Source organism: Sorghum bicolor, chromosome 2 (assembly GCF_000003195.3).
Source record: "Sorghum bicolor cultivar BTx623 chromosome 2, Sorghum_bicolor_NCBIv3, whole genome shotgun sequence".
NCBI classification, from domain to species: Eukaryota; Viridiplantae; Streptophyta; class Magnoliopsida; order Poales; family Poaceae; genus Sorghum; species Sorghum bicolor.
In genome coordinates, this window is record NC_012871.2 from 9821895 (window position 1) to 9841065 (window position 19171).

Consider the following 19171-nt stretch of genomic DNA (forward strand, 5'->3'; position numbering starts at 1 on the left):
TTATTTGTTTATAATTTGTTAATTGTTTTTATGTTATAGTATATCAATTTTTTTGTCCTTGACTAACTACATAAAAATTTATGAATTGTTAATTATCTTTATGATACAAATATTAGATTTTGTTAGGTTTGTGCTTTTGTCTATCATATTTGTTTTTATTCTTGGATCTGAAAATTGTAGATTATAACTATAGAACATTGCAACGAACTAAAACTATAATTTTAACGTAAATATATGCAATAATTATCGCCTAAAAATAAGTCAAAATTTAGGCACATGAATTTTAGCAACTCTCTTAATTTTTATATATAAATACCCCTATAATGTATGCCAATTACGATTATGATCAATTTTCCATTGCCAAAGATGAATTGTTCGTGGAGTGATATCTTCCAACTCCCTTATTCGCAAAATTTTTGGGTTCTGGCTACGGTAGTACTTTCGTTTTTATTTGATAAATATTGTCCAATCATGGAGTAATTAGACTCAAAAGATTCATCTCACAAATTACAGTTAAACTGTGCAATTAGTTTTTATTTTTGTTTATATTTAATGCTCCATACATGCGATCAAAAATTCGATGTGACAGAGAATCTTGAAATTTTTTGTGAACTAAACCAGGCCTTAGTTTGTATTTTCAAGCTGGCAATACGGAAAGCGCACGGGTATTCAGCAAAAGTTTTTTTTTTAAAAAAAAAATCTGTCCGGTAAAAGATTAGCAGAAAGGACTGCCGCTCTACTAAAAGCCCACCAAAGGCCCAAACAATTTCCTTTCATATATATGAACATAAAACAAACTGTTGCAACCAGGACCAGGTCCAATGGTTGAATAGATATGGCATGTATACCCTAGGCCCAATCCAATAATAGTAGTACTACTACTCTGCAAAAATAAAAGGAAAGCCACACTAGTATAGAAGGTTTTTGTTCATAAAGAGCGGTTCATAACAAGTTGGCACCAGTAGAAATCGAAGTGTGGGCTCTCATGGCTATGAACTGCATATGTAGACATGTGTTGCGTAGTGGTTTGTACAAGGATATCGCCAACAAATTGGATCGTGTTATGGCTGGGTATGCCACCTTAAAGATGAAGCAGATTCTAATGGAAGTTTCAAGTTAGCAACCCTTTATGCACCGAGTGAAAATGGAAAAGGAAGCATGGATACTTTCTTGTCCTTTCTCTCAGCAAAGCAATCCTTTTATTTCTCGCCTATAGAGCGCTGGCATGCTATCATCCCATCACTGCCTCCCAACTATGCGTTCACCATGTATTGACAGCAAAAAGTCATTGACAAAGTTCAAAATCTAATTGAACATGAGCGAAAAGCATTAAAATTGGGCCAAAGGGACAAGTTTCAGGAAAAAAAACGAACAGTCTCTGGCCACGGCCTAGTAAAACTTAAAAACCGGCCCAAGGCACCCTGCATCCGTGCCAATTTTCAAGCTAGCAGTATGGAAACTGCACGGATAAGCAGAAAGAGAGCCGTCCAGCCACTTCGAAGATCTCCTATTTTCCCACTCCCTCCGTTTCAAATCACAGGTGCTTTGACATTTTTATATTAATTTTGTTATATATCAATATAAAATGAATATGTATAAATATAAATAGCAAAAATTATATAACAACAAGTTAAAAGCGACTTATAATTTAGAATGGATAGAATAGTAAAGACATAGTATGCTAAAGGGCCTCTGGTTCGGTAGTAGGACTATTTAATGGGATGTTACTCACTAGGGTTCAAACCCTGGTGTTGTATATTTTTTTAATTTTTCCAAAGAAAAGTAGGATATCGGTTGTCTCACTTCGCTCTCACATTAGTTAACCCTGTACGAGATCCAAGGTTTATGCCAAGGATTATAGTTTGGAGCTGCAAGGTTTTTCTAAGGTTCAAATCCTGGTGTTACATCTTTTTTAATTTTTCCAAAGAAAAGTAGGTATTAGTTGTCTCACTCCGCTCTCACATTAGTTAACCCTGTACGAGATCCAAGGTCTATGTCATGGATTATAGTTTGGAGTTGCAAGTTTTTTCTAAGGTTCAAATCCTGGTGTTGCATCTTTTTTAATTTTTTTCAAAGAAAAGTAGGATATCAGTTCTCACTCCGCTCTCATATAGCTAACCTTGTACAAGATCCAAGGTCTATGTAATGGATTATAGTTTGGAGCTACAAGGTTTTTCTAGTGTCGCACTCGGTTGTCTTACTCCGTTCTCACAGTAAGTAACCTTGTGCGAGATCTAAGGTCTATACCATGAAGTATATATAATCTGGAGTTGCAAGGTTTTCTAGTGTTGCACTACTCATATCATAGGCTAACCAGCTAGGCTCAAACCAGAGCATGTCGTCAGCCAGCATTCCTAAGGTCTCAGGCTAAAAAATGATCTCTTTATTGAAGTTCAAGTCCCCTTTTATAGGATACGGGTCATCAGCTAGTATTTCTAGGGTCTCAGGTCAAAAAATGATCTCTCTTTATTGAGGTTTGAGTAAGGATACGGTTACATATAGTCATTTGTATACTTTTGGCATTTGCCAGCTGGAGCATATTATAGAATATTCTCTGCTTACAGAGACTAACCCTCCTGGGGTATCAGAGACTTTCTCACATTAAACAGACTTACTACTTTTTTTAGATAATGAAATTTTTTTGGCTTCAGCCCTCTTCTAGGAAGAAACAACAGCTCAAATAACACTAGTATACCCATAATTAAAACTTATTATAGGTTCAGAACTAATGTTCAAGCCAATAAGTGAAGGACCATCCATGCGATGCAAAGAACTCCATGGCTCTCGATTCTAGTAGCTTACAAGCGTCAAGAATCCATTCCTTGCCATCATCCAAGTACTGCAACATAGCCCAAAATCATAACCAGTGTGTCCCCATAAAAAGAATCTGCAAAAAAGTTTTGGGGTAACCTTTATCAAAAACCATATCATTCTTCATGATCCATATCACCCAACAAATATCGCAGCCTCAATCAATAAAAGATAATTATAATTAGAACCTCCTAGCTTTGACCAACTATTGAAAAGATGATTCCTGTTCCTTGGAGGATTAATGCCAAACAAAACAAACACAACACACCAAAGAAATCTAGCATAATGGCAATCAAAAAACAAGTGTTGGATAGTTTTAGGTGTGCTATAAAAACAGCAAACCTTACTACCATTCCAACTTCTTTTAGCAAGTAATCTTAATCTACAGAGGCACTTTCATTTGCCAAATTTTCCAGGTAACCTTAATTCCATTATATCATTGACTAGGTATTTGTACATGGATTTAACAGAAAACAAGCCATTATTGTTTAAGTTCTAGATGAAAGTGTCTCGACCCTCATTTAATTAATAAAAGCAACTCTCACAACTAGACTTTACCATTTCACCAACTTGTTCCCAACTCTAACACACACTACTGGAAACGCTTCCTTTGCCGAGGGCTTGAGGCTTTGCTGAGGACCAAATCTCAGGCACTCGCCGTGACGGCTGCTTTTCTTTGCCGAGTGTCAGATAAAGGACCCTCGGCAAAGACCTCCTTTGCCGTCTAAAAATTTCCCGAGGGGTCTTTGCCGAGGGCAGCCCTCGGCAAAGCCTTTGCCGAGGGTTTTTGGGCCTTTGGCCCTCGGCAAAGCATGCGAGTCCAGTAGTGACAGTTCTCAGACTAACTCTCACACTAAATCGCCTTACTATGTGAGACCTTGTTGAGTCATACTGAAGGCCCATTGGACCCCTTGAGATTGCTCAAGAGTCTCTAGTCACAAATGAGGTATTTCAATCCGGCCGCTACGGTCCATCGAAGGCCTCATGCACCTGCTGGAGGTGGCAGGTCAACGGCCTTCCCCGCTGCGAGTGAAGGCCCCGCAGAGCTCTCAGAGCTGATTGTATGATGAGTCTAATAGGAGTTCATTTTGTCAAACAGTTTTTTAGAGAGAAGTAATTCTCTGCTGATTTCGTGAACTGATTCTCTAAAATAAACTAAGAGGCTGAGAGCTAAAAAAAAGTAGCTTCTACTGATTCTGTGAAGTGATTCTCTCCATCATAATTTCAAGAGATTATGCTAAAGAATCAAAGAGAATCACTTTTGACCATAAAATCACTTCTTGAAGAATCAGAATCAGATGGAGCTCTACCAAACAGGCCACAAGCCTTTGCACCCTATCAAGCACATAGAAGTGTTCCAGCATGTTGCTGTTGTACTTGTACGCCCGGTGGGGCCGTAGTCAAGAAGACAAAATCATAGCAAGGAAATGCATGCCTTTCTTGCTCTTGCTCGGTGTTACTCACTATTAGTCAAATACTAGTATGTGAGGTAAATCTAAAAAAATATTAGTGTACAAGCAACAGAAGAGCAAAAAGAAAGGTATGCATGGTCACAACTACTGATCTATTCTAAACATCATGCTGCACGGGCTTATATCGAAATTGGTCTTCTTGCATTGGACAGGCCCGGTCTCTTCACAAAAGATTCAAACCAGTCTGCCTTGTAACATATACAAAAATAACTAAGTAAAGTTGTTCCGTACTATTGTATCCATAAACAATACCACATTTGAAATGTGCATTATGCTTTTACAAACTCTAAGCTATATGGTACATACAACAAACCCATTGAATACCCACTACTGCTGTCTTTTTGCCTAATAAGAAGTGCTACTGATAACATTGTTGGCGACTAAAAATCAAGGAAGACATTCGTTAGTGCTTTGCTTTTACAAAGTTATAAACAAGCAAACAAAGGGATAGACCATAGACAGTGAGGTTGGTGTGATGACCAGCACCAGAAATGGAGGGACCACGTGGAAAGGAATGAGGAGCCTATTCTATATCCCTTTCAAGAAGAGGGGGCCTTTTAAGGCAGCGGTGGAGAGCGTGAGTGGCAATTCGTGGTCTGGGTTTGCTAGCTGCTCTCTGTTTTCTTCAGAGCAGCAGCCATGGAGAGGATGAAGAAACTTTGCCTTGGCGTCACCCTGCTTCTCTTCTTGCTCCTGGTGTCTGCTGCCCATGGAGCTCGGCTTCCTGATGCCAAGGACGTAGCAGGTATGCGATTTTGCTAGTCCTCAAGCTAAGAACTTGGGGCTGTATTTAGTTTCCCTTCCATGTATTGTATTATTACTTTTGTTTCTACAGCACTAGCTTTCTATATATGATTCAGTTCAGTTAGGTTAAAAAACTTGAATTGGAACACCAGAACGCTGGTCTGAATTGAACCCAAGAAAGGTGGTTTGAATTAAACCCCAGAATGCTGATATATATATATTGTGGAAACAAAAGAAAAATATAGTTCTAAAAACACAATGTCCTGCTCAGTCTTAACACTTTAAGGACAGCGTTTTCAGTTCTTCAGGAGTGCGTAGAAAGCATGGTTGGCCTAGGAAAGTAGTAACATAACCTTGTAAATTAAGGCACATATGTTTAGCTGATAAATAAATATATTTGTATGCTTGGACACTATCATGGACCACATCCTTTGGCCAATTGCTAGCAACAAGTAAAGGATATATATAAGACGCACATATGTTTTTTGTTTATCACAGTGAAATGATTGGTTTAGGAAAGAACAAGTAATATGAAATGCGGATGCAGTCTTGTTGAAGAGAATTGTTGTGTTGTAAATTACTCCGTAATATGATGATGCGGAACTTTGGCGCAAAGGCATCTATGGTATCTGTTGTAATATGATAGGTTAACATATTTCAAACTGCAAGAACTTCTATTACAACACCCCCCCCCCCCCCCCCCCCCCCACACACACACACCTGTTTGCATTCCTATGCTGTAATGCCAGTCTAACTAAATCTGGATACCAAGTTAAAAGAAAGTGAGTCAACACCTGCAACACCTGATATTGATCAATTAAAATAATTGTAGAAACCAGAAATACAAAAAAAGCAATTTGACAGACAATATATAGTCGTTTCTCACAATCAAACAAAAACAAACATATCTTGGACCCTGCTGAGGTGTCCAAACTCCAAATGCAGATCGGAGGCCCCTTCTGTATCACAGATGCTCTGTCGGTCTGCCCTGTCCATGTGTGGTGAAAGATATGATTCCCTGCATTCCAGGATGCACAACCCACACGTTAATTAAGGATACTTATTCGTTCCTGGGTGCCCAGTGACACAAAGAAAGCGATCCGGCACCAATACTTTATTCACTGCACACACGGCATCATTGTACTAGCACTCCCAAGTCCAAACAACAAAAGCTATAATATAGCTTGCTGCTACCTGATGACCTGATCAATCCACAAAAAAACAGTTAAAACTTCTTGAAGAAAGAATCCACTTTGATGGTTTCCATGGCCTGAGAACAGCATCATCTCAATTAACAAACATTTACCGCTGAAATGATGTGCGCAGCAGCAGCAGCAGCAGCAGCAGGTGATGGCGAGAGGATCACGGTGAGGACAGGACATGGGCACGGCTACAGCAGCCACAGCGGCGGGCACCCGAACGGCGGCACGCCGGAGCAGGGCGGTGCAGGGGTTGTCGATCCTCGTAACAACAATGCTAGGAGCCACCACCGCAATGGCGCGGCGAGCAGGGCTCTTGGCTACTCTTCTTGGCTCATCTGCACGCTCGTTGGAGGAGTTGTTATGATGCTTCTTGTATGAGATACTAGCTAGGAGATGACCTGTGATACTTGTATGTAAAAAATGAAATGTCTCTTCTTTCCTCGAACCTTTTTTCCTGTAAAAAATTTATATGGTAATGTTCAAATGTCGTCTGGAGGGAGAGAGATATACACACCATGTGGGGTGTGAAGTTGGTGAGTTTTATCACCCCAAAATTTTTCCATTTCCCTTTTTCATGTATGTAGCTTCAGCGGCTTGCTGTGATATGGTATGGTATTTGGGTTACCATGTCAGTTTCAGGTTTTAGATTTGTGGCCTTAACTGTGCAGCTGTATTATTACTATGTAGTAGATCTAATATTGAAATATGTGGTTGGAGTGCTCGACCTAATAAACTTTTCTTTTGATGATGGAACATTTAAGCGGTCCTTAAAACATTATAGACTATGGCCCTGCTTGGTTGAGCTGTGGTTTTGGGGCTGTGGCTTTTGAAAAATTTACCGTGGAATGTAGGTTTTGAGAAAAGCCAAAAGCCCTTTAGTTGAAACTGCTTCTATATTCTCTCACTTGCAAGCGGACCCGTGTGTCATCCTCACATGTTGTTCTTCTTCCTGTCTCGAAACACCAGCCGGCTGTGATGGAGGGAGGGAGGCGCGAATGGAGAGCGGCGGCCGTGCCAGGGACAGGGGCCGCCAGAGGGAGAGGAGCTCGTCCACGCGACTAGAGAGGGGCTCACCCGTGCGATAAGAGAGGGGCTGCCAGAGGGATACGTGACTAGAGAGGAAGCAACAAGTGCAGAACCTGCCATTGGACAACACCGCAGAGACATAGGCTGGGCAGCACCACCGGAGTAGGCGTGAGAGCAGTCATGGGGCGGGGCCGCCACGTGCCCAACTGAGGTGGTGGCGGTAGAGCTCCCCCGCACATGCTGAAATAGAGGGGATCTCCGGCCTAGGGCAAAACTCCAGCCGAGCTAGCTGCCACCAGAGCCGTGCCACGTGGCCTGCACTGGGTTAGATGCGAGGAAGAAAAAGCCGCTCAAGAGAAAAATAGTCGCTCACAAGAAAAAACGAAGTAGTATGTTTGATAACTAGTGGCATGTGGATAATTTTTGGACTCAAAAAAAGCTGAAAGTAAGGAAAAGACTACTTTTAGTTTTGTACTAGGGCCTTGTTTAATTCCAAAATTTTTGGCAAAATGGCCACTGTAGCAATTTTATTTATTTTGACAAATTTTATCCAATCACGGACTAACTAGACTCAAAAGATTCGTCTCGTAAATCACAGAGAAACTGTGTAATTAGTTATATTTTTTATCTATATTTAATGCTCCATGCATGTGCCGTAAGATTCGATATGACGAAGAATCTGAAAAAATTAGTAAAATTTTTTGGGAACTAAACTAGGCCCAGGCCAAAAGCAACTTTAGGCCTCTAAACAAAGCGTATATTTAGGGTTTATTTAGTTTGGACCCTAACATTGGATTTAGTTGCCCGCTGGGCACCGTTCGTCATGGTCCAATGCCTAGCCTGAAAATAAAGGATTGACAATAGGCCTAAAATAAATTAGGCTTAGCGAGAACTCAAGTTGAAGCACTTTTTTCTCACTTCTTTTACTCTACTATTGAGGGTGGCCTAATAGGCCTCACACATTCATATACTGGCCTGGTCGTCTGGTCAAAGAAATAGAACAAAGATAGCACGCAGCGTGCAACCCCGTGGCGTGTGGAGTAGCCATGTGGTTTTAAGTTGTTTAACAGTAGTATAGTGTGCAGATTCTAAAAAAAAAAGTAGTATAGTGTGCAGTTTTAACTCTATATTTTTTATATGTCCTGTATTTTTTTCTTTTGATAAAAGCACGGACATTCCTATTAGGAAATCACTTACAATTTATTCCAACCAACTTGCACTAGGACTGCCACCGTTGGTATACATCATTCCTTGACCATAAGTTTGTAAACATTGACAGCAGCACCCATGTAACGGAGTCCTATCGTAGCAGTGGTAGCGACTGCCTGGGTCCACAGAAAACGCAGTTGCATGCCGGCCCTTCAATGCAGTTTCCACTACGAGCTCCGAGGGCAATGCATTTGTGTTTGCAGTTCTTCGAGATACAATTGTCACCCAACATGATAACTTTGGGAACACATTTTGCATTCCTGATACTTTCTGTTGATGCCATTCCTCCCGCATCTGCAAATCTCAACAAGAAAAATATTCTCAAAACAACTGTAACAACACTTGTGAATAGGATCAAAACAAGCTAGGGCAATATTATAGATGCTAATAATGCATGTAACACATTATTAATATAAAGCTGCAACAGGCCAAGAGATATACTTGATAGCAGCACCATGAAGGCAAGGAACAGGAAAATTTGGGTAGTCCTCATCTTGATTAGCCTGTTGAAAAGGTGCCTTGAAGAATTAATGGTATTGAAATGTGCAAAACTAGTTGCTGAATGTTTGGGCTATGTGGATAGTAAACGTGTCTTATAGTGGTTTAGAACTATTATTCTTGGAAGCACATTAATCTTATGTGGCAGTACATCATCTCCTGAAAAAAATATAGTAGCATTAAATTGTGATTATCAGTATGAGCATATCTACTGACTCATTCTAGAGTAGGAATTATTGTATATAACAAGGCATTGCTATTGCTCTTTAGCAGTATTGCATATTTCCTTGAAATATTATAGTAGATGAGTTGCAGCAAATTAATAATATAAATGAATGCAATTAATATGGACTGACAGAATCAGAAGTAACTTAGTCTTTTGATGTGCTAATTGATTTTTTTTGGGAAAGAACTAATGGAATTGCAAGAATGGAATGGTTGTGATCGAAGTATTCTACCAGTTCATGAGCCCACACATGGTAGTAGTGAGGGATCGTAGTGCCATAGCCAACATGAATATTCATGCGCCGCCCAAAAAGTGTGTCGTTCTCAATTCGTGAGAATTCAAAAATTTTCAACTTTAACCAAATATATACAAGAGATTATTAATAATTATGGTACATAATAAGTATTATTAGATTGACTGTTGGATACATATTTTCAGAATAAGCTTAATTAATTTGGAGATACAAATGTTTGCCAATATTATCTATAAATCTAGTCAAACATAAGAAAGTTTTAACTGCATAAAACCCTAATTCACTTTCTTTTTAGGAGAGAGGAGTATTTATGTTGGTGCCCTTTTGAAATTCCATTCATGGATAGTCGACACAAAACCTTTTGAAGCCTCCATGAATAGTTAACTCACATCCGTGCTTAGTGCTCTTGTGGAGCTCTAGCATGAATAGTCCATGTCCCCTCTAGGTACTTCACCAATATGTATATTTAGTATTCATACTGCCTCCATAGTGAGGCTTCAGTAGTAATCACTACTAGACTCCTATAATTGTCATTTGAGATATCACTATCAATTCGAGCTATGAGACAGTTATCCTTGATGGAGAGTTGGACGAAAAAAATCTACATGGATCAGCCTAATGGGTTTATAGTAAAAAGGTAAAGACCACAAGGTGTGTAAGTTATTGAAATATTTGTATGGCTTCAAACAAGCACCTAAACAATGGCATAGAAAGTATGATAGAACTTTAACCTCTGTGAGCTTTGCCGTTAATGAGGTTGATAGGTGTGTATATTATCACTATGGTGGGGGTGTACTTGTTATATTATGTTTGTGTGTTGATGATATTATGATTTTTTATAGAAAATTAATGTGATCAATGAAGTCAAGTCTTTTTATCAAAAGAGCTTTGACATGAAAGATCTAGGAGAAGCAAATGTGATTCTAAATATCAAGTTGATTAAGGATGAGTATGATTTTTTTGCGAGTAAGATGAGAGTAGGATTATTTTGTTATAGTCTCACTATGTTGAGAAGGTCTTGAGCCAATTTGGTCTTATGGATAGCAAGCCTTATCCAATACCTTATGATCCCAACGTGACATTAAGAAAAGAACAAGAGGATAGCTAGAGAACACTTGAGGTACTCTCAAATTATTGGTTCACTCATGTATCTAGTTAGTGCAACAAGGCCAAAGATCTAATCATTGACATGCACTTGAGAGGGTCTTGAGTTATCCTAAAGGTACAATGACTTATGAGACTCACTATTTTGGCGATCTAATTGTGCTTAATTATGGATATAGTGGTTCAAACACTATTACAGAAATGAACTTCCGTGAAGTTGCTACTGTTCACTCCGTGCCGGGCGTGTTTTCTGATTTACCGCAGCGGACACTTTTAGTTAACCGTGACGGACATTTTTGCCCGCAGCAGTAAATTGATTTACCGCAGCAAGCGTCTTAACATGTCCGTCACAGAAAATATATATTTTTCGTAGCGGACGTATTAAGATGCCCGCTACGGTAAATCAATTTACCGCAGCGGGCAACCTATCATGCCCGTCACAGTAAATTATTTTTAATGGAGGAGCACTTTAAATTAACCACTGGAAACAGAGAAGCAGCCCAGTCCCTTCCTTCCTTCCCCACTCGTGACTCGACTCTTCTCTCTTCTCTCGCAGGAACAACAAGGGCACCAAGGAGGAGCAGGAGGAGAGGAACACCGAGAAGAACAAGGCCTCCAAAGGCACGTCTATCCCCATCCATCCCTACCCCGATTCCCTCTCCTCCCTTGCTCACCTCACCATCCAATCCCCATCTGATCTGACTCCGTCCAACGATTTCGTCTCTGTGTTTGCTTGCAGGCAGCTAGCTGGAGACCAACAAGAAGGCCATGAACATCCAGGTGCATACCCAGTCATCACGGCCGCTCGCGCCCTCCCGATCTCCCTCTCTTTTTCACTCATCTCACTATTCTTCCTTCTCTCTTTCCAGATCCGGTGAAGGAGCCGCCACGAGCCAAATCTAGGAGGTGGAGGCCGGTCATGCCCATCTCTGGTGGCGGCGGGGGTCGTGGCTCTCCCTCCTATGTGGGGGCCGATTGGTTCCAGCGTGAGAAGTTGGATTAGAGCGGATCCATAGACGACGACGGCGACGACCCTGACCGGCGGCACTAGGGTTTCCCTGGCGGCGGCGGCAACAGCCTGGATGGGCTCGGCGGGCCTGTCTAGGTTTTTTTTTGTTTTTTTTAAATCATTAACCGCGATGGGCAACATAAGGTGCCCGCTGCGGTTAATGGGATTAACTGTGACGGGCAACATAAGGTGTCCACTGCGGTTAATGGGATTAACCGCAGCGGGCACCTTATGTTGCCCGCTGTGGTAATTCCATTTTCCGCAGCGGGCACAGGCGCCCGCCACGGTGAGGCCACGATTAACCGTGACCTTCTTTCATTCGTGGCGGACGCCAATGCCCGCTGCGGTAAATGTAAAGTGCCCGTCATAGTTAACAGTTGTGTAGTAGTGAAACTGCATATCAGATGTTGATGACAAGTGGGTATTTGTTTACTCTTGGTGGTAGCACAGTGTCAAACATACCATTTTGATGAGGTCAACCATAATGCAAAAGTAGAATGAATGCATGAGCTCTTGATCGACTTGTTGGTGGTTGAGAAATCAATACGAACTATCCTCATGTATTGTGAAAACTAAATGGTTACCGTCAAGGTGAAGAATGCTAAGGATAATGTGAAGTCCACAAGAGATGTTAAAAGACACTTGAAGTCTATTAGGAAATTGAGAAACTTCGAAGTAATAGCTATGACTTATATTCAAATATATAAAAACTCCTTTACAAAAGGGATATCAGGGAATGTGATAGAAAATGCATCAAGGTAGATGGCTAGACCCATGTGAGTTTACAGTGGTAGTAGTCTAACCTTTTTTTATCAAAGATCCATGACAGGATCTAGAAAAAAACAAGCTAATGCAAAATTGTCTTCTATATTTAGGAGCGAAATTTTGGAAACTATTGGAGAAAGCCAATAAATATGCTCCAAACTTTTTTAGTCACTTGAAAAACTCATTATTTACCAACTGACTTTTTAGGAATTATTGGAGATGCTCTTATATCATCATCCAAGTGCAAACCTCAATGTTTAGGGGAAAGACATGGTAGGATAAAATGCACCAAGAGGTGTCATCCAATGCACGTTCCATGGCAATCATCACTTTGATGCTGAGACCTATTTGCATACATTTCATATTATATATACAGCATAGTGCTAGCAAATTAAATTATCTTTTTTTAGTTTTCCATAAATTTTTTCTTTGGATAGAAAGCACAGACATATTCCACTTTAATAAATCACTAATCATCAATTATTCCAGCCATTTAACTTGCTCCAGCACTGTTACTGTAGGTATACATCTATGAATCTATCCTTGAGCAGAAGTTCCTAAACATCAGCAGCAGCATTGCGGCTGCAGCACCCATGTAACAGAATCCTATTGTTGCGGAGGTGGCGCATGCCTAGGTCCACAGAAAACACAATTGCATGCCGGCCCTCCGATGCAGTTTCCACTACGAGCTCCGAGGGCAATGCAGTTGTGGCTGCACTCCTTCGGGATACAATCATCGCCCAACTTAATAACTGCTGGTTCACAATCTCCATTGCCGCTACTTTCTGTTGATGCAGTTGTTCCTACCTCATCTGCAAATCTCAATAAGAAATTTTTAGCAAAACTACTATATTAAATAGGATTAAAGCAACAGTGATATGATACTCTAGATGCTAAGGCATGTAATATATTATTAATATATAACCGCAGTATATATATAGCGCAGAGATATACTTGATAGCAGCACCATGAAGGCAAGCAATAGGAAAACTTGGGTAGCCCTCATCTTGATTGGCGTATTGAAAAGGTGGCTAGCTTGAAGAGTTAATGGTGTTGAAAAATATGTGCAGCTAGTTGCTGAATGTCTGATGATCTCTGTGGAATGTGTCTTATATATAGTGGATCAGAACTTGTTACTTTTGGAAGCACATTAATCTTATGTGGCAGTACATAATCTCCTAAAAAAATATATGTATATATATGTAGTAGCATTTAATTGTGATTATCAGTAGGAGCATATCAAGTTATCTACTGACTGTTCTAGAGTGAGATATTAATGTATAACAAGGCATTGCTATTGATCTTTAGCTATTTGCTTGAAATACAATAGTAGATGACTTGCAGCAAATTAATAGAAATAAATGTAATTAATATGGGCTAAGAAACTCATAAGTACCTTAGTCCTTTAATGTGCTAATGAATTCTTTTTTGGTGGAACTGAATTCATTTAGGCACAAGTTAATTAAGCTAATATGGTTATATATAGAATATATTTGTATATTATTGGTATCCATACAAGGGAGATACTTATATGTTGTATTCCTATTATAGAGAAGTGAGTTGAAGAACATGCTATAAGAATGCTATAAGTTACAAAGTAGAAATATAATTTGGTAATCTGTATAATCAATTTCCATCACTCACCTTATGAAATTGAAATAGGCTTATTTGTGAAAAGTAATGTTAAAGTTCAAGCTAAATAGCCAAATCTAATAAGTAGATTTAAATTCCACAAAATGAAGGGATCTAGCCCTTGTTTACTTCCACACCAAAACCCAAAATTTTTCAAGATTCTCCGTCACATCGAATCTTTAGACGCATACATGGAGTATTAAATATAGACAAAAATTAAAATTAATTACACAGTTTGGTCGAAATTTACGAGACGAATCTTTTGAGCCTAGTTAGTCTATAGTTGGACAATAATTACCATAAACAAACGAAAGTGCTATAGTGTCACGAAATTTTTTCCTTCACTAACTAAACACGGCCCTAAACGCCCTCTTATGGAATTGCAATAATTAGTGCAGAACATCTCGATCGCTTGCGTCGGCCTATCCATACTAGTAATAAGAATGGAATGGTTGTGGTCGAAGTGTTCCTGCAGCTCATGGGCTCATGCAAAGTTAGTGACGGAGCCAACAGGCAACAGGAATAATAAAAACTATTCATATTCATGTTTCATATTTGTGTTGGTTCCCTTAACTATTCATATTCATGTTTCATATTTGTGTTGGTGCCCTTTTGAAGTCTGCACGGATCGTCGACACACACCCTTTTTATTGGCGCCGTTTTGAAGTTGTCTGATATATAGTTGACTCACATCGGTGCCGAGATGCTTGAAATACAATAGTAGATTTTAGAATTTAGATTTTCAGACCCCAAAACCTGAGAGTTTAAAACAATTATTTGGACCTCTAAATAACATCAGGTGAAGTATGGCCTTGTTCAGTTTTCAAAAAAATTTGCCAAAATTTTTAGATTCCCAGTCACATGGAATCTTGCGGCGTATGCATGGAGTATTAAATATAGACGAAAACAAAAACTAATTACACAGTTTACCTGTAAATCATAAGATAAATCATTTAATTCTAGTTACTACATAATTGGATAATGTTTGTCAAATAAAAACAAAAGTGCTACAGTACCCGAAATCCAAAAATTTTGCCAACTGAACAAGGCCTATGTTCAACTACAAAGTTGTAGTACATATTAAGAGCTGCAATTTTGGTGTGGACCGTGTCAGCATCTGAGATAGTTTGAAAAATAAAAAAAATGAATCTCAAAATTAGAAAATCTAAAATGAATACTTAGTCCACTAAATAATCTTACAAAAAAAATTCACCTTCAAAGATGTAAATCTTATTAGGAAGTCTAACTTTATATAGACCATGTTAATTTCCGAGATCGTTTGAAAATTTTAAAATCTAATAACTTAACAAAATACTTGAGATTTTTAAATAAAAAATGTCAATTATAAAGTTTTAGGTTGTAAAGAGCTCTATACTTTTGATATAAATTTTTTATTTATATATAGCTTCATACGAAAAAGTTATGATTTTTTTATATAAGACAGAGAGAGAGAGAGACTAGTGAGCCCAATTACTAGAGCAACTCTAAGAGCTTAGCTAAAATTAGTAGCCAAATTCTATATTTAGCCATTTTGTAAATTAGAGGTCCACAACAGCCTTGCTATCTTACAAAATCAGATAGCTACTGCCAGTGGTTAGGTATACATAGCCACCAAAAATTAAGGGTTAACCAAATTTATATTTTATAAAATCAAATAGCACATATGTTGGAGCCTATTTTTCTACTATACAAGTTCTAAAATAGCCTCTACAACAAGAATAGCCAAGCTGTTGGAGTTGCTCTAAGCAAAACCATCCAAGAAATCATTGTATAAAATAACAAAAGGAGCTATTGTGTACAGCTTTGAAAGTTGAGGTATGTTTATTGTTTGGCATTGAAGTTTCAGTGGTTTTTTCAAATTTAGTAACTAATTTAGGGAGGTATAAATTGGACTTTACTCTAATAAAATCAGTGCTTTTTTTTCGAGGAAAATCAGTGTTCAGCTTTCGACGCCCTGGGCCTGGATCAGAACCCGAGCAGCACAAGGCCTGCTCCAGGCCCACTTACGGGGCCTTCTCCTCCGGCGTGCGCGCGCTCTCTCTCTCTGCCGTGGCGACGACTGGGCGATCGCCGCCGCCGCACGCCAGGCGCCAAGCCTTCATCGAGATCTTCGCCGGCGATGAGCATCCACTAGGTCTGCTAACGCCCTCTCTTCCCTTGCTGCTGCTGCTGCTGCGAAACCGAGCACCCAAACCCTAAGCTGAGTTATTGAGCGCGTTTTGTGCATCCGTGGAAAACTGAATTCCTTGAATGTTCTTCTATATTGCGAGTAGTAGTAGGAGTACAAATTTGTACTTGCCAATTCTACGAATTTCCGCTGTTTTAGCTGTTGAGTTAGAGTATTGCAGGTTCACTCGGTTGGCGTCTTGCGCAATACAGTATTATGAATGTTTATATGAGAACAGCAAAGTAATTTAAAACCTAGTATCAAATTGTCTACAGATGGAAACTGGAAAAGATGCCCTCCTAACTATGTTGGCATTTGACAGTTATATTGATACACTTTTGTTAATAGCTTAGCTTACTTGTTCAGTAGAGGACAGGCTTGGTCCTATTACCATTACCAGCATGATTGTTTTAAATAAAAACAGGTTGGTACCATTGAAAGCTCATGTATTTAGGCCTTGTTTGGATGTTGTCGGATTCATCTCAATCCACATGTGTTGGAGTGGATTTGGGTGGAATTTAGTTCAAGTTCCATTCCAACCCACCCCAACACATGTGGATTGATGTGAATACGACTACATCCAAACAAGGCCTTATTGTGTTTTGTTTGGTTGATTATTCTTTTGTTTCGGAGATGATTCATTGTTGATGCTTGCAAGCCATTAAGATTGGTGATATAGCGTGTCAGTCTGACTTCCTTGTGTGTTTGATAAATCAAAAGGGATCTTCTTGTATTCTGTATATAGCCCTGAATAATATTATTAATATTTGTATTATTAACTCTATACCATTTCAGGAGTATATTCTGTGCCAATGAAATGTCTGCCTCCGAAAACCAGGCTGCTGAAGCCAGAATGGACACAAGTGCCAGGAAAATTGGCCCAACTGGGAACAAAATCCGTATTCGTTTGCCATTGCCACTGAGAAAGAGGTTGGCTGAAGGCCTTCAGACCATGAGCACAGGATTGCCTGAGGATATGAAAAAACATGCTGCTAAGGAAGTACTTGAATATACTGATGACACCGCCAAAAAAACCACATTTATTGGCACTGAACTGAAGATTGAAAAGGAGCCCCCAAGTATCAAATTATCAACAGATGGAAACTTGAAAACCATGTCAAAGGACGGACTATGTGAACAGGCAAACAGCAACAGCCTGTGCAAAACCATGTCAAAGGGCAGAGTGTGTGAAGAGGCTAATTTTATTGTCCCAGACCTGAATCTGACAACCACTGCTGGCATGCAAGATAACACAGAGAGTTGGCCTGTAAGAAAAGGGTCATGTGAAGAGGGACACAAAGACATGATGAGCAATGGGCTGCCTCCTGAGAGCAGCAAACCATCAAAGAAGGAAGCATGTGTAGGAGCCATGGATAACACCCCAATCATGGAACTTTCATTCACAAGCATGCAAGGTGAAGTGGAAAAGAATGACTCCATTACTAAACCCTGTGAAGCTGCTACTGAAAATATCCTAAGCAAGAAGCTACTCTACGAGACAAACAGCAACACTTCAAGGAAGAGAGTAACTGAAGAAGCTAAGATCAACAACCCAAGCAAGAACCTGAAAACCTCTGCAGGGAAGTGTGGAGAGGCAAATGACTGTTTCCCAATCAGACGATCCGCTGATCAATCTAATGACAAGAAATTTAGCAAAAAGCTGCGTACCTCTGCAGTACAAGCTACTGACACCAGCCAGAACACTTCCGGACTGAAACTTCCTACCTCTGTTGGCCTGGCTATGGAACAAAGTACCAGCACTGCATTCTTGGAGGCCACAAAAGTGTATAAAGAGTTTGAGGAGAAGGTTAAAAGAACTGTATACCTTGACAACTTGTCTCACCTAGCTACAGATGCAGTCATCACAACGGCTTTGAACCAGTTTGGTAATGTAAAAAATGTCAGTTTTCTGACCAACTATACAGTTCCATTTGATATTCCCCAATCTGCATTAATAGAAATGGAAACTGAGAAGGATGCTGAGTCCGTGGTCAACATACTAGATGAGTTCCCATTCATGCTGTTTGGGATGCCAAGGCCTGTGAGGGCGAAGCATGCCACAGCTGAAATGTTCAATGATCGTCCATGGAAACCTGGAAGAAAGATAGAATTCCGTTGGGTGGGCCCTACAGACCCTGATTGTCAAAATGTCAGAAAGTTTAAGTTGATGTCCAAGAGGCATGAGTTGGAGAACTTAGCACTAATCAAGGTAAAATTTTTGTTCTTTGTTGGCGGCTTGGCTTCTAAACCGTCATCAGTTCCAAATTTGATGAACTTGAATAGTAGCTATCATTCTATCTCAAAGAAGTTTTTAGAATAGGATCTTATCACTAAAACTCACACTTCAGAAGTTTTTTACAGCAGTAAACTTGAATAGTAGCTATCATTCTATCTCAAAGAAGTTTTTAGAATAGGATCTTATCACTAAAACTCACACTTCAGAAGTTTTTTACAGCAGTAAAATTTGAGTGCAAAACAATGTTATCTGGGTCATGTGACCTGTCACAGTCCTTGCATGTGATGTGCCTTTTACTTTGCTTCATTTGGCTATGTGCTTATATCGCTGAATCCTTGTAGAATGAACTGCATCAGGAGGCACTGCTCGCAAAGCATCAGCAGGAAAATCTGAATTGTCATTACATGAAGCTTGAGACTGTAGACAGCGTGATTACGAATGGCTGGATCAATCGCCTGGCTCACATTTACAACTTCGGTTTCGATGAAATGTATTGAGTGTCAGGTGTACATGGCCCTGTTTTGACCTTGGAACATGTCTGTTGGTGGAATTGAGCTGGGAGGAATATGATGTTAGGATCGGATTAAAGTCTGTTTTAATGTCTTTTAGGCTGTTGGCATCGAAGTATTGGTGTTACATAGTTTTATTACATATCCTAGTTTGGACCACATGTAGTAGGTTTAGCTCCCTGGTTTTTGGCATTGAACAATCAGCTGATGGTGCTGTATGGATGGAATTTGGATCACTGTACCACACATTTAGCAAAGGAGAACTTTGGGTGCTGAAATTACTGAATATTGCTATATGTAAGGCCCCT

General features: G+C 39.7%; 2 protein-coding genes and 1 long non-coding RNA gene across 7 annotated transcripts; 2 read left to right on the forward strand and 1 right to left on the reverse strand.

Moving 5' to 3' along the window:
* LOC8054431 lies at window positions 4812-6874 on the forward strand. Of its 5 annotated transcripts, none has more exons than XM_021452591.1 (2): window positions 4812-5028; window positions 6360-6874. In XM_021452591.1, the coding sequence occupies exons 1-2, from the start codon at window positions 4923-4925 to the stop codon at window positions 6605-6607; spliced, it is 354 nt and encodes a 117-aa protein (XP_021308266.1). In that variant the 5' UTR covers window positions 4812-4922; the 3' UTR covers window positions 6608-6874. The 5 variants fall into 5 exon arrangements, with proteins under 5 accessions (XP_021308266.1, XP_021308269.1, XP_021308268.1 ...); XM_021452594.1 differs by having other exon boundaries at window positions 6372-6874; XM_021452593.1 differs by having other exon boundaries at window positions 4823-5028; window positions 6369-6874.
* On the reverse strand, window positions 12721-13390 carry LOC8054432. The gene is made up of 2 exons (XR_002449709.1): window positions 13274-13390; window positions 12721-13131 (listed from the first exon to the last, which is right to left on the reverse strand). It is a non-coding gene; the product is annotated as an uncharacterized LOC8054432 (long non-coding RNA).
* Window positions 15935-19159, forward strand: LOC8081823. Its single transcript, XM_002459592.2, has 3 exons — window positions 15935-16085; window positions 16914-18327; window positions 18696-19159. Exons 2-3 carry the CDS (start codon window positions 16936-16938, stop codon window positions 18849-18851), a joined length of 1548 nt encoding a protein of 515 aa, XP_002459637.2. The 5' UTR covers window positions 15935-16085; window positions 16914-16935; the 3' UTR covers window positions 18852-19159.